Consider the following 24,413-nt stretch of genomic DNA (forward strand, 5'->3'; position numbering starts at 1 on the left):
AATCCTTTTTTTCAGGCCTAATGAAATGCTGTCTGTTATGAAACCTCTGATCTGTCTGGGAGCCTCCACCGGTGACTTTGGATTAATCTTTGCATTATTATTCTGAATTCCTGTGCACCTCTACTGGGCCATAGAACTCTTGTGCATAGTGGAGTAAGGGCTCCAAGATTTGGGTGAGTTAAAGAATGAAGAAATCCACTGTCAAGTTCATTTTCCTAAAGTATAACTTCCATGCCGTTTGGGAAGGCAGAGACTGTACCAGAGAGGAAAGGGAAAATAATATTTGCTGACTGCCTTCTGTGTGTGACTTAAGAGTCACCCTGCTAAATGGGGCTTTACATACATATTGAAGCCAACAATCCTGTGAATGAGATTATAGCTGCAGTTGAGAGGCTCAGTGAGGAACAGACTTCCACGTGGTCACACAGCAGGGAAGTGGCAGAGCAGGTCCTGTGCAGGTTCTTTTCATGAGCATGTTGTCTTCAGGCAGAGACTGGAAGCCTGATATTCTAGGTCTTCCTTGATGGGACCCTTTTCTTCCTTGTCAGCCAGACTTCTCTTAGTTACCTTCTTTACATTTGCCTCTTCAAATCATTCCCTGCCCCGCCCCCTCCAGGAATATCCAGCAACATGGGACTTTAATGCCTTTCTTCCTCCTAATCCTTGGAGCTCCTTCCAGAAGGGAGGATGCTTATAGGTGGTACAGCTACAGTGTGACTCAAGGGGTGAACCAAAGCACCACTAGGTGAAATCTCTGTGCAGCTGGATCCAAGCCGCTTAGCCTACTCTCACGTTGGCTCAGGCCATTGCTCTTCTCTTCTGGAATATCTTTCTTCTCTTGACCTATCCAAATCCTGTCTATGAAATCCCATTTGAGAGTGATTTACAATCCTCTCTCTGGGTTCCTGCACTATGGGTCTATACCACACAATGGCATTGTCGCTCCATCTTCACTCATTCAACAAATACATTGAGCCCTTACTATATGGTAGACATTGGGCAGGGTGTTGTATTGCCTGTCCTCGTGGGGCTAACACTAGTGGGGGAGATACAATCAACATAAAATAATAAAGTAACCATGAAAATGTCACCCAGGTTCTTTACAGGGCCTAGCATACAGCACACAAGAATTTCTTGAATTCATGAACAATTGATTGATTTTTAAATCAATTTAAATTTTTAAAAAGAAATGACCAAAAGGAATCCTTTATTTCACCACCCAGGTCTATCAATAAGCCACATAAGAAACAGAGGGTCATGATGCCTCAGGCTTTGTTTTAACATCATTTGTAAATTAGTGGTATGACCTTGAGTAAGTCTTGGCTTCTCAGCAACCTCTAAAAATGAGGTGGGTCGGCTTTTGGTGGTCTTTGCGTGCTTTTCCATCTCTGAGATTCTGTTATTTTCAACTGCTCTGGGATGGTCCTCATCCTCTTCCTGGCCTTTTTTCCTGTTACCCCCCCTTTCCTTCCGCCCTTCACATTTGTCCCTTCTGCATCCGCCCTCCACCCCCCTTCACTTTCCTGGCTACCCCCTAGTTTCACTGAGATGGTTACCATGGCAATCACCTCCTGGAAATGACATCACTCATCTCCTAGGCAACTGTTTCCAGGGCAGTGACATCATTCAATCACCATGGCAACTCTCTGGGAGGACAGTTTTGCAGAGAAATGGGCAAACAGTATATCTGGGGGTTGGGGCAATGCAGGGAGAATATTAAAAGAAGAAAAATATCTCAGGAGCAAGAAGAAAAAGCTTTGGGCTTGTAGGGGAAAATGGGAAACCAGTATGGGGCTAGGAAAGAAGCTCTGGGGTGAACTTTTTTTTAAAAGATTTTATTTATTTGAGAGAGAGAGAGAGAGAGAGTGGGTGAGAGAGAGGATAAGCCCGGGGAGGGTGGTGGGGAAGAGGGAGAAGGAGCAGCAGACTCTCCACTGAGGAGGGAGCCTGATGTGGGGCTCAATCCCAGAGCCCTGGGATCATGACCTGAGCTGAAGGCAGATGCTTTAAGCCACCCAAGCAGTGCTCTAATAACTAGGCTTGACCATACAGTGTATCACTAAACCAGGACACTTGAGAGTGAAGATGGGCACTATTATTATTATTATTATATCAGGATGACAGGTAAACACTGGGCCTATCCAAGTAAATGAGGGAATGTGCCCCCCCCACCCCCGCCATAATCAGGCAGATGCCTTACTCCCTCACCTATGTTCATCGAACAAGCATTGATTCAACTTTGTGTGTGGGCACCAGGGAGACCATAGTGAACAAAACCAGCCCAGGCCCCTGGACTAATGGAGCTCACAGAGGTGTGTGTACTAGGGCTGGGGAAAATCCTGCGGCCACCCAATGAATGCTGAGGTGCAGACTGCAGTGCTGGGAATGGAAGGCATAGAACACCAGAGACGTGTTTAATGGGAGTATGTGAAGCAGCCTGGGCAGGAGGGGAGTTCACTAAGCCCCACTGAGGTGGAGTGGGGAGAAGTGTTCTGGCAGAGGAAATGGTATGTGCAAAGGGAGCATGCAGAGCACCAGGAACTGAAAGGAGGCCAGATAGCCGATGAAGAATTGGAGGCAGCTGGGTGGGTGTTGAGGCTAGAGAAGATGACAGGGACGAGGCCTTGGAGCACTGGGAAGCCTCATGGAAGTGTTTTGAGGAGTGGGAGACATGATCCTGTTTGCATTTTAGAAATCTTGCCCTTGCTGTCGTGTGGGGTAGAGTGGGAGGGCAGTTTGCCAAGGAAGTTGATTAGGAGGCAGGGACCTGGGTGGTGGCAATGAGAGAGAGACATAGTGAGTAGAGCTGACAGGATTTGCTCAAGGACTAGATAAGTGTGAGGGTGGGGTTGCCCCCCCCCCCCCCCCCCCCCGCCCCAGGAGGCTCAGGGTCCAGCCTGCATCAGGCTCCCTGCTCATCAGGGAGTCTGCTCATCTCTCTGCCCACCTCCCCACCATGGCCCCCACTCCTGTGCTCTCTCTCTCAAATAAATAAACAAAATCTTAAAAAAAAAAAAACAAAACAACGTGAGGCTGAGGACGGACTTGGGATGACACTTGGGATGGCATGAGTGACTTGGAGTGGGGGTGTGACTCTGCTTTCTCTCAAATAAGGAAGCAGAGCAGGCAAGAGAGGTGCCCAGGGTGCAATATTTAAGGAGGCAGACAGTATCAGGGGCAGCCTTTAAAAGGAGTGCCTCCTTAAATGCTGAGCCTTGGAAGAAGGATTTATTTTGTTTTATTTTTTTAGGGGGTAGGGGACCATATCTGGGGAGCAGTAATAGCAATCTCTTGTGTTTAGAGCACAGAGCCTTCATTTTCACCAAACCCCTAATAGGTGTGGAGAGAGCAGGCTGGAGGCCTGAGTGCTAATGCATGCCAGCTGCTTTACTGTCCCCACAGGAGGCCAGGGAGGGAGCTCCTCACCGGCCCACCTCACAGATGAGGAAACTGAGGCTCAGACTTGGTCCAGAATTTGGAGGAAGGGAGGAAAGGAGGAAGGGGGGAAGAGAGGAAGGAGGGAAAGGAGGGAGGGAGGAAGGACCCAAGGAAGGAAAACCAAGTGCTTTCAGGCTGTCCACCTACTTGATCTTCACCACAACCATTTGCTGGGGAGCAGAGGGTCTGAGATGTGGTGAAACTCCACAGTTCAGCGAAGCTTTGCTATCACAGTTGCTTTCTTTCCACCACAGCTGTTCTCAGCTGACCTTTAAGGTTCTGCCCTGGGCAGGTCTCCCCAGAAGGAGGAACAGGCGGAAGGCTGAGAACATGGCTCTGTGCCTCAGCCTCCTCCTCTGTAAAATGTGGATAATGACAGCATTAATTTCCATCTCATAGGTTTGTGCTGAGGTTTAAGTGACATGAGGAAAGCACCTGGCACAGTGCTCCTCATAGACAGTAATCGATGAATGTTAGAATCAGGGTGGGAGGGCAGAAGTGTGGGTGTGCACATGACACAGGGATGTGGGATGGAGGCGGGAGAGGCAAGGTACAGAGACGTGTGGACCAGTTGGTTGCTGAGGGAGAAGCCTCCTCCTCACCAGCTGGCTCTCAGGGAGACAGCATGGTTATACCCCTTATTCCTAATCCTACACCTACTTCAGCAGGAGGAGGATGAGTCTGGTCTCCCCTGGGAAGAGGGGACTGTAGAGGAAGCCCAGAAATAAGCAGGTGGCATCCATGAGGCCTGGTAGAGGGGAGTAAGGGGCCTATACCTGGGCCTTCCATTCCCATCCACATCCTAGACCTACCCTAGGCCTATCATTAAACAACTAAAGTTTTGCTATGGCCCCTAACTCTAGGACTCAAAGGCACCCTGAGTTTAATAAGGAGTGAATAAACACAAGGACTGGGCTCTGTGATCCCAGCATGCACATGTGCACACACATACACACAGACTCCTCACTTCCTCTGGGTATTAGGGTTCAACCAGAGAAATGGTAGTAATAGGAGATGTATATTAAGGAATTTATTGCAAGGAGTTGCCTCATGATATTGTGGGGCTGGCTAGGCAAGTTTGAACTCATTAGGATCAGGCTAGAACTCTTGCCAAGGGCAGACTCTTCTGTCCACAGGCAGAATTTCTTCCTCAGGGAACTCCCAGCTCTGATTTTTTTTTTCCCAGCTCTGATTTTAAGGTCTTTCAACTGATTGAGTCAGGCCCACCAAGATTATCTAGGATAATTTCCTTTAAAGTCAATTTATTTAATTGCATCTACAAAATACCTCATCACAACATTTAGACCTAGTGTTTGATTGAATAACAGGAGTGTAACTTGGCCAGGTTGACACATTAAAAAAGAATATCCATTACCCTCGGATACCAGCTAGGTGTTGTCTTGGTGGTCTGTAGAACACTGCTTTACTTCATTAACTTACTATGTACTGAGCACTTACTAGGCGCCAGGTACCGTCCTAAGTGATTTCCATGCAGCATCCAGTTAATCCTCAAAACAAACCATGAAACAAACCCTTCCTTTTTTTTTTTTTTTTTTTTTAAGATTTTATTTATTTTTGAGAGAAAGAAGAGAGTGCAAGCGAGAGTGGGGGGAGGGACAGAAGGAGAAGCGGATTCCTCACTGAACAGAGTCTGATGCGGGACTCAATCTTACTACCCTGGGATCATGACTGAGCCACCCAGGTGCCTGAAGCAGGTATCCTTCTTGTCCCCAATTCTACAGGTAAGGAAATGGAGCCTCACACGGGTGAGGCGGCTCCCAGGGTCACACCTGGCGGACAGCAGGTCTGAGCGCTTCTGCGCTCCGAGCCAGCACTTTCTATGGACCCTCCCTGTTAGCCTCTCCTATCGCTGCCTTGTCTTCTCTTCTCCTGGAGCAGGAAGTTGGAGTTCAAACCGCTTCGTGATGTGAGCATGTTCCTGACGCTCTGGACTTCACTTTCCTCCTTTCTGAAGGGACTCAGTCCTTCCCAGCCTTTCTGGTATTGGGGCGGAACGGAGGAGCCCTTTGGGGACCACTTTCTCGGGGCTTTGCTGCCACCTAGGGGCTCTACAGTGTTCACCACGCTCTAGAAGTCTCCTGGAAAGTAGTGAATTTGCACAGGAGCTGCTGAGGTCTAGCGGGATGGGAGGAGGGGGCAAGCGGCGGAGAGGGGGCAATTCTGGGCCCCGTAACAGAGACATTGCAAATTTCCCCGGCTCTTTCCCCCACCTGCTCACTCGGTGTCCCCCAGGCCCCTGCAGAGTCCTCAGAGATTTCCGGGAGCCCTGGGGTAAAAAGGGGATTTCGACCCTCGACGTGCTCTGCTGCCCGGCGGGGCCCCGGAGGCGTCGGCGCCCAAGCTTCTAGGGGATCTTAGGGGCAGCGTGAGCCTCTCTCACCCCATCAGGTCACTGGACAGGTCCTCGGTGCGAGGCAGGGTCCAGACGGGCCCGCCCACTCCGACGGGAACGGAGGACGGGGAGACCCAGCGCGGGGCGAAGGCGGAGGTAAGGGCAGAAAAACAGAAAAGCGGGCCCTGGTGTGCGGACTCAGCACGCAGGTCCTCCCCCGCGGCCGCTCCCCAAGCCCCGCCCGCGGCCTTCCTTCCGGGTGCGGCCACCGGGGGGCGCCGCGAGCCGCGCAGGGGCTCCAGCTCGGCCCCTGTAGAGAGCTGCCTCCGCGCAGCTCCCGCCCTTTGGTTGAGGAGCTGGTTGGTGGCGGGAGAGGCCAGTAAAACCAGCCCATCACTCAGCCTGTCAGTCAACCCCATCTTCTCTTGTCGGCCGGTACAACCAACCCGTCAGTCAGCCGGTCAGTCAGCCGGTCAGTCAGCCGGTCAGTCAATCCCATCCGCTGTTCTGTCAGCCAGTACAGCCTGTCAGTCGATCCCGTGGGCCAGCCTGTCAGCCGGTACTACCAACCCGTCAGTCAGTCAGTCAGCCAGCCTGTCAGTCAATGTCAGTCAATCCCATCGCTGTCCTGTCAGCCGATCCGGTGAGTCCATCGGCAGGCAGTCGAGTCCACAGCGGTTTTCCCCTCAGTCCCTCAGCGGTGGTTGACTGTCTTGCTGGGCGGCAGGGGGGCCATCCCGGTGTCCTCGTCCCCAGCGTCCCCTGTGCTGGCCCTGCGCAGGGTGAGGGCGGGTGACGGGAGGAAGCGGGCGGGCCTCTGGGAGGAGGGGCAAATGTCGGGGAAAGGGTCTGGGGCGGAGCTCGGGTGGCAGAGCCAGGCCCGTGTTCGGGGGGCTGAGCCCGGAGGCGCCGCCCAGCCTGCCCTTGCTGTGCAGATGGGCTTCTGACCCGCGTTGTAGGCCTAAGCTGCTCGCCTCCTTGGACGTGGGAGCCCGTCTCGGGGTGGCCCAGAGCCTGTCTTCCAGGGGCCTCACCGCGCAAGGGGGCTCCCGGCCTGCGTGGAGAGAAGACTCCTAGCTTCTGGGCTTGGCACTGCTTCTGCCGCGCAGTGTCCTTGCGGAAGCCGCTTAGCCATCCTGGGCTCGGTGTGCCGGTGCCCCTCTACCAAGTTGAGACAACCTCCGCACCGCCAGCGACTCCCCACCTCTACTCCACACTGTGGTTGGAAATGACACCGTGGAGGTGAAGGCCCACGTGTGAAGAGGTTACGTCGTTTTTCTGAGGTGAGGGAGGGAGCATGGAAGAAAGAAGAGGCAGAGGTGGCTTGAACCTCTGGGTTACCGGGACGCTGGCCCGTCACCTCCACCTGGGGGCCCCAGGGTTCTGGCCTTGGCTGTGCGACTCTGGGCAAGTCCCTGCTTCTCTCTGGGCTTCTGTAACAGGAGTGTGGATTCCATGATCTCCAAGGCCTGAGACTCGAGTGGAAGTAAAATTCCTGAGGGGGGAGCTCCCTCCAAGAACACTGGAATTCTGACCAGCCACAGTGTAGGGATCGGGGAAAGACTTGCTATTTCCGTGTGGTAAAGGGAAAGGTTAAAGTGCCTGGCCACGCGTCCAGACCACTGGGGGTGGGAGTAGGTACTGGGGAGGGTGGTAGCTGGGTTGCAGGAGTCAGAAGTCTTCCCTCAGCCCAATAGGGATAAGCTCTTGGGGCCCTGCTGGGAGGAGGTCTCTGTTGACCCTGGCAGAGGGAGGGGAGGAAATGGACAAACCTCAGCCATGCCCTGGGGGCAGTGGTCTTCCTTCTGCTCCAGTCTCTTCCCTTACTTCAAAGCTGGGTCCCCAGATCGCATCATGCCCAGGCCTCCTCAGTGGTCCAGTGAGGTGGGAGATGCAGTTCCTGGAAGCTGGAGGAGCCCAGACAAAGCAGGCTTCTCGTAGGGATCTGGTGGGATAGTTGTACTACGTGGCTTACTGGGCATGACTGGGAGGCACCAGGAAGAGTTGGTTATTCCTTCAGCAAGTATACTGTGTGTGTGTGTGTGTGTTTTAAAAGATTTTATTTATTTATTCATGAAAGATACAGAGAGAGAAAGAGGCAGAGGCAGAGGCAGAGGGAGAAGAAGGCTCCCTGTGGGGAGCCCGATGTGGGACTCGATGTCAGGACCCCAGGATCACGACCTGAGCCAAAGGCAGACACTCAACCACTCAGCCACCTGGGTGCCCCTCAGCAAGTATATTGGACATCCATCCCATGCCAGGCTTTGTGCTAGGCAGTGCATGGCAAGAATGAACTGTACAGATGTTACCCCTGTTTACGAAGTGCAGAGTATATAGAGGTGTTAGGAGCAATCCAAGAAAGACAAAAAAGAGGGAAAAAAGTCAACACATTGGCTATATTTAAAATTGTGTTATGAAGGTAGCAAAGAGGATACTGAGGTAGAAAATCAGTAGGGCCATTTGGGAAGGTTCTCTGGGCAGGTGACACCTAATGTAAGACCTGAGAGAGAAGGAGCAAGCCATGGAGTGGAGACAGTGTTCCAGAATGAGGGAATACCATTCATTCATTCATTCATTCATTCATGTATGCCCATGTTACTATGTGCCAGGTATTTTTCTAGAATAGAGAAAGAGAGATGAACAATAGAAGTTAAATCCTTTCTCTCATAGAGTTTATGTTATAGTGGAAGGAGACAGAAAATGAACAATTCCAGGGAGTGATGAATGCTATGAAGAAAATGAAAACAACATTTGAGATAGAAAATGACTAAGTATGAGAGGAATATGATAGATAGGGTGGTAAGTAAGGGAAGGCCACTCAGAGATCAAATAGTGAGAAAGAGCCAGCCAGGCAAAGGTCTGGAGGAAGAACATTCCAGACAGAGGGAGCAGGAAGTGGGAATGAATTTAGCAGGTTTGAAGCATGGCTGATGGGAGAGTGATGGGCAGTGAGGTGGTGGGAGCAGGTAATGAAGGCCATGGCAAAGCTAGGTGAGTTTGGATTTATTAGAAGGTACTGGGAAGCTGGTGGAGGGATGTGGGCAGGGGAGAGATCTCATAACTCTGGCTGCTCAGTGTGGGTGTGTAGTGAGAGGGTGGGAAGGTAGGAGTGGAAGCAGTTAAGACGCTACTCTAATAGTCCAGGCAAGATAATGTTGGCCCGGACCAGGGTAGTAGCAGGGGAGATGGAGGCAGGTGAACAGGTATAAGTATGGGCTGGATCGAAAGGATTTGCTATTTGGATGTGGGGCAGAGGTGAAGGAAAAGGATGACTCTTTGGATTCTAATTCCAGCACCTGGATGGATGCTGATGCCATTGACTGAGTTGGAGTGGGTTGTAGGGATAGGTTTTGGGGTGGAAAAAGAGAATGCAGTTTTGGAGAACTTAACAAAGATTTCTGTTAGGCAAGTGGAGATGACAGGCAGGCAGCTGGTCAGACCCTGGAGCTCGGGGGAGAGGATTGGTCTAAAAGTGGTGTTTGGCTTGGGGCACAGGACAGTGCTGGTCAGGCCAGCAGGGGCAGTGCTGTTCAAGGAATTGGACAGCTAAGCTGTCCAGCATTGTGGCCACGAGCCATATGCAGCTTTGGGCACTTGACATATAGCTTGCCTGAATTGAGATGTCCCCCAAGTGTAAAATACATACCAAATTTGGAAGATTTACTATGGAAAAAGAATATAGAGTGTCTCATTAAGAATTTTAAAAAATTGATTACATGTTGAAATGTATTAAATGAAATATATTATTAAAATTAATTTCACCTGTTTCTTTTTACCTTTTTAAATGTGGCTACCAGGACATTTAAAATTACACTTGTGCTCACAGTATATTTCTGTTGGGCTGTGCTCCTCTAGAGGATGGGGCTGGTGGAACATTGTAGGCTGTGGCTGTTCAGGGCATCAGGGAACAGGAGTGGTTAGGAAATTGAAGGGCACCTCCAAAGAGTGCAATCCTACATAAAACCTAGCATAGGGCCTGTTGGCCTGGTTCTCCTTTGCCCCATTTCCTGGGACCTTGTCAGGGCAGAACTGAAGCACACCCCTCTGGACTTCCCAACCTCTTGGCTGCCTCAGAGCTGAGGAAGGGGCAGAAGGGGTGAAGGACTCAGAAGGTGCTAGTACCTCAACTGCTGAATTCTCTTTCTGTTCATATCACCCTGTCTGGCATTACCCTGCCAGGGGAATATTTCCACCCCCTGGCCTGAGCAGGGTATGCCAACCAACAGCTGGGTAATCAAGGCAACCAAGGCCATAAAACTCAATCATAATTTGTATGAAATAAATGTGGCTGCAACCCATTTTCATCCATTAACATTCTAAACACCTTGTTCAAGCTGTGCCTGTAGTGTTTCTAGTTGGCAGGATAACTGCAATTAGTGGAAAAGAGCAGTGAGATGATGAGAGATTTAATTCACTTCAGTTAGTTTGATGTGATTTTTGTAAGTACCACTGTGTGCCATGTGCTGTGCTGGGTGCTTTGGGTTGTTTAATTCTCTGTCCTTAAAGAATATATATCCAAATACCTTCGCGTAGGGACAAATGCATGGAGAAATAGAGATGCATGAGAGCTCAGAGGAAGCAAAATTAAGGCCAGTGTGTGTGTGTGTGTGTGTGTGTGTGTGTGTGTGTGTGACTGTGAACTCAGGGAAGATGCCATGTAGTATTAGAGCAGATGAGCAGGATTTGGGCATGTAGTAGTGGAGGGGTGGGGAGAGGATTTTCCAGGCACATTGGGCAGCAGGAAAGGACATGATTCAGGAAAAGGCAGGGAGAGATATTTGGCTAGGATGTTGGGCATGTGAAGCAGAGTCTTAGGAAAGAAATATTGATGACAGATCTTGAGAGGCTTTGATTTCCAGGTTAAGGAGGTTTGGCTTTAGATTGTTGGCACTTGGGGGTTATTGAGGTGGGACTGATCTGAACAACACCCTGCTTAGGAAGAAGAAACCACTTGTCTGGAGATTTTGAGGCTCAGAGAGCTTGTGTGAGGAAAGGAGAGAGGTAAAGAGCCTTTCTGGAATTAACCCTGAAAATAATGCAGTGTGGTGTAGTAGTTAAAAGCATTGGTTTGGGGCCTGGAAAGACCTGAATTTGAACCATAGTGTTGCAATTTTTTTTTTAGTAGTAGCTTTATTAGAATATAATTTATATACCTACAATTCACTCATTTAAAGTATACAATTCAGGGCTCTTGGGTGGCTTAGTTGGTTAAGCATCTGCCTTTGGCTCAGGTCATGATCCCAGGTTTTGGGATCCAACTGAGCCCCTCCAGGATCAATCCCCACATCAGGCTTCCTGCTCAGCAGGGAGTCTGCTTCTCCCTCTCCCCCTGCTCTTTCTCCTGGCTTGTGCTCTTTCAACTCTCTCACTCTCTCTCTCAAATGAATAAATAAAATATTTTTTAAAAGAAGTTACACCCTGAGACAAAGGCAGATGATCAACTGGTGAGCTACCCAGGCATCCCCCCTTGGTGTATTTGTAGAGTTATACAACCATAACTACAGTTAATTTCTCTTTTTAAAAATTGAGCTATAAATGGGATGCCTGAGTGGCTCAGCAGTTGAGCGTTTGCCTCCAGCTCAGGGCATGATCCCGAGATTCGGGATCGAGTCCCACATCAGGCTCCTCTGCCTATGTCTCCGCCTCTTTCTCTCTCTGTGTCTCTCATGAATAAATAAATAAAATCTTTAAAAAAGTTTAAAAAATTGAGATATAATTTATATATCATAAATTGACCGTTTGAAATGTACATTGTCAGTTTTTTAAAAAAGATTTTATTTATTTATTCATGCAGGACACAGAGAGAGAAGCAGAGACACAGGGAGAGGGAGAAGCGGGCTCCATGCAGGGATCTGACATGGGATTCGATCCGGGTATCCAGGATCACACCCTGAGCTGAAGGCGGTGCTAAACCACTGAGCCACCTGGGCTGCCTGATTTGTGTTTTTCTAATTATTAGTGATGTTAAACATCTTTTCATGGTGCTTGTCGTCATCTGTTCCATTCTTGTCTTGAGCTGAGTCAAACCCTGATGGATAGAACTGCATCAGCCAGAGGAGTTTTTTAGATGTGCCTGTGGCATAGTTTGGGGTTCTTTTGATAAAAGTCTAGTAAATTCTTTCCAGGTCCTATATGAAAATCTTGCCCTGTGGTAGTTCCCTAAAGTGCTCTAGGGATAGTGAGACTTAGACATTAAGCATTCAGTCTAAGTCCCTTCCCTGTGTCCTGGTTACCCCTTCTCTACGTGGCCTCATCTCATTCCTTGCCTCAGGCATTGGGCCTTTTCTGCTGGCTGTATCATTCTCAAGGGGGTAACGGTTGTATCTTTGGGAGCTCTTCTCCTTTGCCCTCACAGATTCTGTATTGTTTGTTTATCTGAAGTTTATCCACTGTAGCCTATGTCCATTTTGGCCTCACTGAATTCTCTCCACCACCTACTCATTCCCAGTTATCTTAGATTTCTTGGCCTCCATGGTTTCCTAGACTCTACCAAATGGGGGCACCCCCTCCTGCTTTGGCACAATTAGAGGAAAAGTCGGAAACCAGCTTGCTGGCCTCCCCAAGGCAAAGAGTGTCAGGATGGCAGATGATTCATATTTCAGTTATCACTAGAAATGGTAAGGAGGGCCCTGGCTGTGGATTAGGAGGAGCTCACCATCCCAACCCTTATGGTAGGAGCATGACTGTGATGACAATATGTATGTCATTTGTCAAGTGGTCCGGTTTGGGCTCAGGGGTTCCTTCTTTCTGCAGGATGGCTCTCATGTTCTTTGATCTCTCTCACTCACTCACTCACTCACTCACTCTCAACATACTTTTGAGCACTATCTCGGCAAAGCACTGTGGCAGGCCTAGAGACTAGAAAGCTGAGCATTTGAGGACCTCATAGATTAGTGAGATAGACAAACATATAAATTCAATATTATGTGATGTGTGTTATAATTGAGGTATGTGTGAAGTACAGTGGGAATACAGCTGAAGGAGGAGTACTTGTGCCTTGAGAGAAAGAATGGGGAGCTTCAGCTTCAGGGAAAGGTAACATTTGAGCTGGGTTCTGAAGGAGGAGAGGCGATATGGGGAAGGAAGGCATTCTAGGTAAAGGACTCAAGGATTCTTTGCATAGATTCACATCAAGAGTGATTCTGGTGGGGGGCACTTGGGTGTGGCTTTGGCTCGGGTCATGATCCCAGGGTTCTGGGATGGAGTCCTGCAGGGAGCTTGCTTCTCCCTCTGCCTATGTCTCTACCTCTCTCTCTGTGTCTCTCATGAATTTAAAAAATAAATAAATGAAAGAGTGATTCTGGGGGACGTTCAGAAGCCCACTGCTTTTCCTTTCTTGTGCCTCTCCCTTCAGTTGCACTAGGGAAACCTTGAAGTCAAGAGACCCTGTCTTCTAGAGAAGTGGCCCAAGTCCCAGACTGTCTGTTAGCCTCCCATGTAAATTCATTTGTCCCTATGTCCTCCCACTCACTCTAGATGCAGTCAATTGATGTGAGAAACTCACTCATTCTAAGTATTACTGGGAATGGATGGCTTAGTCAATTAAATAGATAATTGACTCATCGAGTATTTATTTTGGCTTACTAGATACAAGGCATATGAAAGATCATAGTGTGGTGCTTAATGGGCAGGACTAAATTAAAATGGCCTGGTTTTCAAAAGACATGAACAGAAATCTCACAGAGGAAGACATAGACATGGCCAACAGGCACATGAGAAAATGCTCAGCATCACTTGCCATCAGGGAAATACAAATCAAAACCACAATGAGATACCACCTCACACCAGTGAGAATGGGGAAAATTAACAAAGCAGGAAACCACAAATGTTGGAGAGGATGCGGAGAAAAGGGAACCCTCTTACACTGTTGGTGGGAATGTGAACTGGTGCAGCTACTCTGGAAAACTGTGTGGAGGTTCCTCAAAGAGTTAAAAATAGATCTGCCCTACGACCCAGCAATTGCACTTCTGGGGATTTACCCCAAAGATACAGATGCAGTGAAACGCCGGGACACCTGCACCCCGATGTTTCTAGCAGCAATGTCCACAATAGCCAAACTGTGGAAGGAGCCTCGGTGTCCATCGAAAGATGAGTGGATAAAGAAGATGTGGTCTATGTATACAATGGAATATTACTCAGCCTTTAGAAACAACAAATACCCACCATTTGCTTGGACATGGATGGAACTGGAGGGTATTATGCTGAGTGAAATAAGTCAATCGGAGAAGGACAAACATTATATGGTCTCATTCATTTGGGGAATATAAAAAATAGTGAAAGGGAATAAAGGGGAAAGGAGAAAAAATGAGTGGGAAATATCAGAAAGGGAGACAGAACATAAAGACTCCTAACTCTGGGAAACGAGCTAGGGGTGGTGGAAGGGGAGGTGGGCGGGGGGGTAGGGGTGACTGGGTGACGGGCACTGAGTGGGGGCACTTGACGGGATGAGCACTGGGTGTTATTCTATATGTTGGCAAATTGAACACGAATAAAAAATAAATTTATTAAAAATAAAATAAAATAAAATAAAAAGATACAAAGTAAAAAAAAAAAAAAAAAAAAAAAAGGCCTGGTTTTGAATTTGAATTCTATCCACAACTGGGAGACCCCACTCAAGATATTTAACCTCTCAGTTTTCTCTTTGGCAAAATAGAAATAATAGTGCTCTATTGTGTTGTGGAATTTTATATAAGATAGTAAGCACACTGAGTATAGTGTCTGATATGGTAAACATGAATTAAATGGTGGTATATACAGTATATACATATAAAATGTATTATATATATACCCATAGAATATATATATATATATATATATATATATATATATATACACACACGTATATAAAACCTCCCTATTCCTTTTTTAAAAAAGATTTTATTTATTTGAGAGAGAGAGAGAGAGAGAGGGAGAGAGAAAGAGAGAACAAGTAGCAGCGGGGAGGGGTAAGGGGAGAGAGAGGGAGAAGTAGATTCCCCGCAGAGCAGGGATCTCCACATGGGGCTTGATCCCAGGACCTCGGGGTCATGACCTGAGCTGAAGGCAGAAGCTTAAGTGACTGAACCACCCAGGCGCCTCCCAAAACCCCCCTACTCTTGAATAGTTTAAACACTTCAGATAGGAGGGAAAAGTACTCAAACTATAAAATAATACTATATGTTTCCCAGGTTATATATTAGCATTTGAAATAGGGACCTTCTGGAGACATTAATCAAAGACAATTATTCCCAGGAAGATTTATTTTTTGAAAGGGAAAGTAGGACCAAATATACTTTGTAGACCAATGAATGGAAGTTGCCTGGAGGTAGATTTCTTTTTTTTTTTTAGATTTTATTTTATTATTATTTAAATTTTTTTAAAAGATTTTATTTATTTATTCAGAGACAGAAAGAGAGAGGCAGAGACACAGGCAGAGGAGAAGCAGACCCCATGCGGAGAGCCCAACACGGGACTCCATCTAGGGTCTCCAGGATCACGCCCTGGGCTACAGGCGGCGCTAAACCGCTGCGCCACCGGGGCTGCCCCTGGAGGTAGACTTCTGTCCTAGTATAAAAGTGAAATTCTTAAGAGAGCATTGCATCTTAGAGGTAGTGAGCTTTTCATGTCCTGGGAAGTGATTAAGTAGTGACTGGCTGATCTGTTGGTAGAGAGGCTTCCTGGATCCCTTAGAATGATGTAGAGGGGATGCTGGGCTGCTATGGGACATTTTGGAAAGTCTCTCTTTTTCTATCCCTATTTCCTTTTTTTTTTTTTTTTTTAAGATTTATTTGTTCATTCATGATAGACATAGAGAGAGAGAGAGAGAGAGAGAGAGAGAGAGAGAGAGAGAAGCAGGCTCCATGCAGGGAACCCGATGTGGGACTTGATCCCGGAATTCCAGGATAGCGCCCTGGGCGAAAGGCAGGCGACAAAACAATAAGCCACCCAGGGATCCCCTCTATCCCTATTTCCAAAAGCCCTTGCCTTTTCCTGTTAGGGTGGCTCCCTCATTTGGGAGGACCTAGAACCCTGCAGTGCCTGGGGCAGCTGTCAGAGCAGGTGCCTCCTGTAGGTGACCTGGCATCTTATCTCCCCTGCCCTCATCTCTTCCCTGCCTTTTCCGGCTTGCCTCCTAAAGTAAAAATAACTCCGGGCCAAACATTAACTGTGAAACCATAAATACACGTGAAGCTCGGGTGGCTTCCAGGCTGGACTCTCATTGCCCTGCTATCAGGTGCTGCCTCATCTCCCTATGACTGGGGAGGGTGGAGTGGCTGGAACAATGAGGGGGGCCCCACTACTTTAGCCTTCCACCCTGGCAGAGTGTGGAGAATGTATCCATTGCCCAAGGCTCTGGTGAGGCCTGTTTAAATCTGATCCTTGGGGCTTGGGGAGAGAACATAGCATTTTTCCACACCAACAGATGATGTGATCTCACTTATATGATCAGGAACTTCCCTTGCTTGATGTGGGTCCCAGTGTACACATACATATGAGTAGTGATTTCATAGACAGCTACATAGTACTGAAAAACACGTCTGTCACTCAAGCATTGTGGTGCATTTCCCTTCATTCTGTGTCTTATTCATGCCCAGAACCTTGCACAGTGACTGCAGCATCAATACATCTTTGTTGAACTGATGGGTGACTGGTGAGTGAGCAAATAAATACTTATGCTCACTCACATACTCATTCGCACATATACACATTTTCAGGAGGGTGCCTGCAGATACACGTGGATATTCACAGTATATCAACAGAACACACACACACACAGACACACACAAACTAAAGTCAATAGCATAAACACACCTTCCAAACACACCTTCACCTAATAGCCATTTGCATATTAACTTGTACACATATTTACAGGTTTCTGAACGACCCTGCTAAACAGCAAAGTTGGCTATGATGATATGGTTATAATGCTGGTCAGGGGAAAAATGATATTCTGGCTGGAAAGCCCATCTCCAAGTTGGGTTGGGATGACTGCCTACACTAAAACCTTTCACCTGCCTCTTCTCCCCTGGAGCCCTGTGGGAGGAGGGAAGGGGCTGAATGGAGCATACTAGAGCAAGTAGGATCAAGCTCAGTGTCTCCTGGCCCCTTATAATCTCTTTCAGAAAATATATTGATCTGACTGGGAACTGCACTGGGCTATTTTCCCCTTAGAGAATGGTGATAAAGAAGGGGAGAAAAACAGCCCTAGATTTAGATGTGGAGCCACATGCAGGCTGAAGCCAGCATGAAGGTATTATAAAATGTATGTGTGTTCATATGTTGATATAGAAGTGGCAATAGGCTGCAGTTTCTTAAAAAGAGGATGAGGCTATGATTTCACTGTGTACTGGACCCCCCGAAAGCCTAGGAATGGAGGGCAAGAACTCTGGCATGTGATTTGGGCTCTATCACCAATTTGTGAGCTAGGCTGAAAGGAGATTGCTCCACTTTAGTGGTCCCCTGCCTCACAGGGCTCTTGTGAGAATCCAAGGAGCTAAGAGAGCTTACAGGTGCTTTGAAGACTTAAGAACATTTCTTAGTGGTCAGGACTTATTTCAAGAGTTTGGTGAAAAGCATTTCAAGTGTTTCAGCATCCTCAACCAATGAATCTGTGAATTCATGAATTTTAGAATTGATCTAGACCTAAGAGGCCATTGGATCTAATCTTTCACTCAGAGCTGGAATCCCCTATGTAAAATTTTAGATAAGCATAATTTCGACTCCTAAGGAGAGTAGCCAATTAGGAAGAGGTATCCATAGGAGAGGTCACTAAAACCCCCGACAGTTGGTGTTAAATGACTTATACTAGGATATAGTATAGTACAGTGAGGTGGTCACAGGGCCATGGGGAATCAGAAAAGGCTTCATGGATGAAGTGAGGACTGGGAGAATTAGTCAGGGGGGAAGGGAAGGGGGAATGGAGCACTCTGCGAAGAGGGTCAGGGGATGGCACATGGGCCTTGGAGGCTAGAGAGGAACGATGCCTCACTGGAGTTACTAACGGTAAAGATTAAAAGGGAAAACAGGACTAACCAGGTTAATTTTTGAGTACTTTCTGGAACTGGCCCAGCTCAATAGTTAATCATTTGACCCTTTAGGAATTACCTGGACCCTGTCCCAGTCATACATACATACAACTGGAGGATCCAGTGTGTCCCAGAGTAGAGATGAGGGGGAATTTGGAAGTCACCTTGTCTAAGCCTGACTCTTTTCCTGGGGCAAAACTGAGGCCAAGAGAGGACAAAGAGAGGCACTGAGGTTTCCCAGGGAGTCAGTGGCAGAGCAGGGATTTGAATTTAGATCTCCTGAGTCTGAGTCATGATCACCTGGATCTTAAAAGTGGGTTTGGGAGGCTTTTACCTAGTGTTGGTTAAGGCTGCAAGTTTGGATCCTGATTTGTAAGTGTAGCTGTATGTATTTGTTAATTTTTTCTGGGTTCAGAGACCAAGATTGTATACTGGTTAGGTTCCTGCAAGTAACTGAGGTAGGCTGTTACCTGTGCCTCGGGATTTCAGGGATGACCAGAAGGCTCTCAGGTGTTCCTACCCGGTTAACTAATAGTTAACATTCCACTGGTAGACCTTTATGTCCACAGCTCTAGGCTTTGATCTGTTTTGAAAGGCTCTTATGCTGTAGGAGGAAGAACATACTCAGTAACCTGTGAATCAATTGACAACAGTTCAGTGTAAATGGGGCGAGCAGATCCTTTCCTGAGAGCCAATATCGATGGGGAAAGAAACTGAAGGTATTCAGAGCTACAAAAAGATAACATTCTGAGCTAGTGGAGGTTAAGACTTCAACATATGAATTCCGGAGGGGACACAATTCAACCCATAGCAAAGTTGATTGTGCATTTGGCAAGAGCCAAGGAATATCTTCTTGGGGGCCTGTGTACAAGAAGACCTTGCTTCTTTGTCTTTGAACTTTTGATAGAAGCTGTCCTCCAGGGAAGCTTCCAGAATTAGGAGGCAGGAGTTTTGGCTTCCAGTTCTGCTCATCTGAGGGAGGGATCTTAGATAAATCACTATCTTGAGACCTTAGTATCCTCCTGGTCTTCAGTTATTTCTGGCAATCTATGATTCCCAGGTGGCAAAACAAGGTTAGTTTTTGGTTAGGTCTTAGCTTCTATGCCCATCTTATAGACCTTTAATTTATGCTAATGGGATCAAGGTTGGGAATCTGTTTTTTGAGGGACTCATTGATTTTTTTTCTGTGCTTTATCAATTTTTAATCAATCAATCAAACTCTTATTGAGCATCTGTTGTGTACTAGGTGTTGTATTCAACGGGACAGGATCCCAGACTTTCTGAACTTCCTTTGGTGGGGAGACAGATTACATAACCATATAATCAGAAACACATTTGGTGAGTACTGTTGCTGTACTGTAACTGTCATGTGCTGCGGGTCCTTAGGATAGTGAGGTGGGTGATCTTCCTGGTGTCAAGGAAGGCTTTGGCAAGGAAATGAACTCTATCTTAAAGGTTGAATAGTAGTTCTACAGGGAGAGAGGGCCAGAAGGGGAATTTTAAGTAGAGGGAACAGCTTGTGCTGCTCCTGATAGTATGAAAGAGTAGTTTGATATGATGGTGCTCTGAGATTTGTGGACGACAGGGTGGGAGACAAGGCTGAAAATATGGCTTCAGACCACACTATGAAGGATGTTATTTAGACTTCACCCTGAGACAAAGGAGGAACCATGAGAGGTTTTATACTGGGGGAGTTATATGTTTGCGTGTTTGCTTTGGAGATCTCTCTGATAGCAGCCTGTCAGAGGTACTGGTATTGGAGGTGAAGAGGCTGGAGACAGGGTAAAACAGTTAGGGGCCAGTCCAACAGCTCAGGCCAGTGATGATGAGGACTGAACAAAGATAGGGGTTGTGGCGATAGAGGACAAGTTCAGGAGATACTTAACAATACTTTAATTTGGGCCATGGGGTGTTTGGCTGTGCAGTGGCAGGTCAGGGAAGAGGACGGGAGTTTGGCTGGAGAAAGTAAAGACTTCTGTTTTAGACATATTGCATTAAGGGGTCTGGGGACCACTCAGACAGGTCTGTGCAGTCAGCTTGTGAACTATAGGTCTGGAGCTCTGGAGAGGGGCAGAGACCATCTCATGTCATCTCTTCCCGCTAATTGCTCCAGCCACACTGCCCTTTTGTCACTTCTTAGATCATGCTAGCCAAACTCATTCCCACCTTCCCACCTTAATTTCATTCTTCCTCTGTTTTTCTGCATGGCTGGATCCTCTCATTCTTCAGCTCCTCATTCTCAGCTGGCTCCTCAACTCCATTTAGAGAGGGACCTCAACTGTTCTATTCAGTGCCATAACATCAGGGCCAAGCACAGAGCCTGGCACATGGTAGCTGCTTAATGAATGTTTGTTGCGTGACTAAGTGAACCATCACTAAAGTCAGGGGATAAAACAGGGGTAAAGGATGCACATTAATCTTAAAGGAATCTTAGAGGAATCTGAGGGTAATCCCCTTCACAGTTGGAGGGGAGACAATGAAATCCTTTCTGTGTTATTATTTTTGTTGATAACAAAAATATTAAAAATAACAGTGTCAGAGAGTGCTTGGGTTCAAATTCTTCTCTTACTAGTTATATGACCTTGGAACATTGCCTTGGTTTCCTCATCTGTAAGATGGGAATAATAATGGTACCTACCATACTGGGTTGTTGTGAGGATTAAATGAGATGATGCCTATGTAGATAGGCATAGAGTAAGTGTTCAATAAATAGTAGCTGTTATTTTTATTTATTATTATTTTTAAAGATTTTATTTACTTATTCATGAGAGACACAGAGAGAGGCAAAGAGAGAGGCAGAGACAGGAGAAGCAGGCTCCATGCAAGGAGCCCGATATGGGACTTGATCCCAGGACTCTGGGATCACGCCCTGAGCTGAAGGCAGATGCTCAACTGCTGAGCCACCCAGGCATCCTAGTAGCTGTTATTATTAAGTGGACATTACATTATATTAGGCACTGTGCTCACGACTTTCAATGCAAGTTTTTGCTTTAAGATTTTTATTTATTTATTCATGAGAGACACAGAGAGAGATAGGCAGAGACAGAGGCAGAGGGAGAAGCAGGCTCCCCCAGGGAGCCTAATGCAGGACTCAATCCCAGGACCCTAGGATCACCACCTGAGCCAAAAGCAGACACTCAACTACTGAGCCACCCAGGCACCCCTCAATACAAGTTCTTAATGAATTTCTTTAGTAACTTGGTGAAATAGAATTTTACTTTTATTTATTTATTTTTTAGAATTTTACTTTTATTTTATTAAATGTTTATTTATTTATGATAGTCAGAGAGAGAGAGAGAGGCAGAGACAGGCAGAGGGAGAAGCAGGCTCCATGCACCGGGAGCCCAATGTGGGATTTGATCCTGGGTCTCCAGGATCGCGCCCTGGGCCAAAGGCAGGCGCCAAACCGCTGCGCCACCCAGGGATCCAGAATTTTACTTTTAAAGAATAGTTTCCATAGTTGAGAAAATGAGGCTCAGAAAGAGGAAATAACTGAATCACACATTTACTAGCTGGGCAATGGAGGCACTGGAATTTAAACCCAAATTTGCCTAAGGCAGCTGCATTAACCGTTGTGCCACACTATAGGGTGACCCTGGAATTCTGGTGTGGTCAAGGGAGCTGGCTACAGAGGAAGATCAGAACTCAGGGGTTCTGCCTCCTAGATGTTAGCTATCTTGCACCTGTAGAGGACCTCTGTGGAAGGGCAATAGAAAGCCTATCTCAACACAAGGGGCACCCCAAGATCAGTCTTCCTACCTCTGACTGGGAAGGCTGGGCAGGGCACTTGGGACATCTTGTGGCATTTACAGCCTTACGAACCTATAGATCAGAATGTTTATAACTAGTCATCACATTTCTCTCCAATATCTAAACCTTTGGTTTGGATAAGAGACTTCAATTAAAACAAAAATCTTTCCCTTTGACCAATCAATCTAATTATCTTTCTACTTATTAACCTTGGTTGATACTGTGATAAGTAAGAGAAAATGACTTTTGAATTAGTTGATTGACAACAAAGTCTTATAAGGAAACAGTGCTTTATATATACACAGATACACATGTATATACCGCTCAGCTGCAAACATGTGCCTCCCCAGACATGTGTCCATTTATGCCTGGGAATACAACCTTGCAAGGAACTTGCTGCATGTGCAAGAACTCTTATCTAGCCAATTTGTACACATGGCAAAACATAAAACAACCACACAGATAGACAGATGGAAACCCTGAGGTGACTATTAAGTTTGGAAGGACAGAGATTAAGTAGAAAAATAATAAGAATATTAGTTTCCATTCATTTTGAGTGCTCACTGAGTGCTGGGGATTGAGTTTAGCACTTTACATATACTGTCTCATCTAATCTTCACAACAAGGGCACGGGCAAGGGAGTTGACCATAACTATCAGCATCCCCTTGTTTTCCACATGGAGACTGAGGCTCTGGAAGAGCTTAGGTGCCCCAGGTGTCTGTATATACAACAAAGTTTGGAAGCCTTGTGGTATAGGTTGCTGAGGGTGATACAACTAGTAAATCATAGAAACAAAACCTGAACACAACTGTGTTATGACTATAAAACCTTTGTTCTTAACCACTAAGATGTTATCTGTCTGTATTTCCATGACAGGGACAGAGAAAAGAAACATGGCTTTAATTTTTACTGCATAGCAGCATGAGACATCTTCCATAACCATCATCTTCATCTTAGAAGGAGTTGCTATTAAAAAACCAAACCAAACCAAACCAAACAAAACAAAACAAAACACCATTGTGGTAAAATATACAGAATGTACAATTTACCTATTAAATCATTTTTAAAAAGATTTATTTATTTATTCGTTCATTCATTTGAGAGAGAGAGAGAAAGAGAAAACAGTAGGGAGGGGTGGAGGGAGAGGGAGAGAGTCCTAAGCAGACGCTGCACTGGGCATGGAGCCCGATGCAGAGCTGGCTCTCTCAACTCTGAGATCACAACCCAAGCCAAAACCAAGAGTCTGACGCTTAACCAACTGCACCACCCAGTCGCCCTGTATTAAATCATTTTTAAGTGTATAATTCAATGGCATTAAGGACAATCATGAAGTTGTGCAACCATCACCATTATCTATTTCCATGACTTTTTCATCATCCCAGACAGAAACTCTGCACCCACTAAACAATTAACTCCCTGTTACTCCTCTTCCCTAACCCCTTGGTAGCCACTATTCTACTTTCTATCTCTACAAAGTTGCTTATTCTAGGTATCTCACATAATGCTGGATGTTTTCAAGATTCACCTATGTGGTAGCATGCATCAAAATGAGAAGAAAGAGCTTTAAGAAAAATCAAAAGCCATGTTTTCTTTTACTGGACGAAGTTCACATAGAGAACATTATCCCAAAATGATGCTATAGTCAGAAAAATCAAACAGACTCAGTATGAGTTTATTTTATTTATTTTTAAAAAAAATTTTTTTAATTTTTTTTATTTATTTATGATAGTCACAGAGAGAGAGAGAGAGAGAGAGAGAGAGAGAGAGAGAGAGAGGCAGAGACACAGGCAGAGGGAGAAGCAGGCTCCATGCACCGGGAGCCCAATGTGGGATTCGATCCCGGGTCTCCAGGATCGCGCCCTGGGCCAACGGCAGGCGCCAAACTGCTGCGCCACCCAGGGATCCCTCAGTATGAGTTTAGACACATCTGCTGTCCTGGATGAGCATTCCTGAACTGGTTAGAAAGAGGGATTCAGAAGGTGTGGAGAAGGTGTTCATGAATAAAGATGATCCCAAGATGGACACCCAGACTGTCTCCTGGATCTCTGGCTTGAGGACTTTGCCTCAAACAGCTTCTGTGCTACTCCTTTTTTTTTTTTTTTTTTTTTTTAAGATTTATTTATTTATTCGAGAGAGAGAGAGAGAGAACGAGGCAGAGACACAGGCAGAGGGAGAAGCAGGCTCCATGCAGGGAGCCCGATGCAGGACTTGATCCTGGGACTGGATCCTAGGACTGGATCCGGGGACTCCAGGATCACACCCTGGGCCGAAGGCAGGTGCTAAACCGGTGACCCACTCAGGGATCCCCATTCTGTGCTACTCCTTGCTCCAACCCTGGTAGACTTCTCGAAGGAATTGGGAGGATCTGGTCAAGAACTTGACTCTTGCCTAAGGTTGCCTGAAGTTACAAAGAAAGCAGTGTGACATAATCATTACAGCATCAGAAGAGGAGAGCTTCTGTCTGGCTCCCTCATTCCCCACTGTGTGATTTATGACATTTCCTGTCATTGAGCCCTTGTTTCCAACTGCAGAGGACACTGCCACAGGGACTGTTGTGAAGATCAAGACGAAATTGGAGGGACTGAGTCTGATGGCTCAAACAGATGGCTTTTTCTCTGATATCCCCAGTTTTATTCATGGGGGGTGCCCAGTCTCAGGCCCCAGGCTCCAAATTTTCCTAGAAACCATATGAGATGACAGGTTGTCCCTCTTGCCTCAGACTTGTTTGTGGGCTGGAGGAGGAGAGAGGTTTACGAGAGGAGGTATTGAGTTATTTTCTCATTTCCTTTTTTGAAACCACCCAGGAGTTTGGGGGAAGGTGATTCAAGTGAGAGAGAAGCAAGGCAATTTGAACCAAGGAAACAGT

The 24,413-nt window shown here is 46.6% G+C and overlaps 1 protein-coding gene across 6 annotated transcripts; it reads left to right on the top strand.

The window, feature by feature from the left end:
* On the top strand, positions 1-13,568 carry LOC111092650. Of its 6 annotated transcripts, none has more exons than XR_005379405.1 (5): positions 5,037-5,365; positions 5,848-5,947; positions 6,306-6,434; positions 6,901-7,074; positions 13,379-13,568. XR_005379405.1 is itself a non-coding variant. In XM_038575752.1 (4 exons), exons 1-4 carry the CDS (start codon positions 5,124-5,126, stop codon positions 7,021-7,023), a joined length of 594 nt encoding a protein of 197 aa, XP_038431680.1. In that variant the 5' UTR covers positions 5,037-5,123; the 3' UTR covers positions 7,024-9,547. The 6 variants fall into 6 exon arrangements, 2 of the variants coding, with proteins under 2 accessions (XP_038431680.1, XP_038431679.1); XR_005379404.1 differs by lacking the exon at positions 13,379-13,568 and adding an exon at positions 11,586-11,639; XR_005379406.1 differs by lacking the exon at positions 13,379-13,568 and adding an exon at positions 1-173 and having other exon boundaries at positions 5,181-5,365; positions 6,306-9,547.
* Positions 13,569-24,413: the final 10,845 nt, after the last annotated feature.

This window comes from Canis lupus, chromosome 26 (genome assembly GCF_011100685.1).
Source record: "Canis lupus familiaris isolate Mischka breed German Shepherd chromosome 26, alternate assembly UU_Cfam_GSD_1.0, whole genome shotgun sequence".
NCBI lineage: Eukaryota > Metazoa > Chordata > Mammalia > Carnivora > Canidae > Canis > Canis lupus.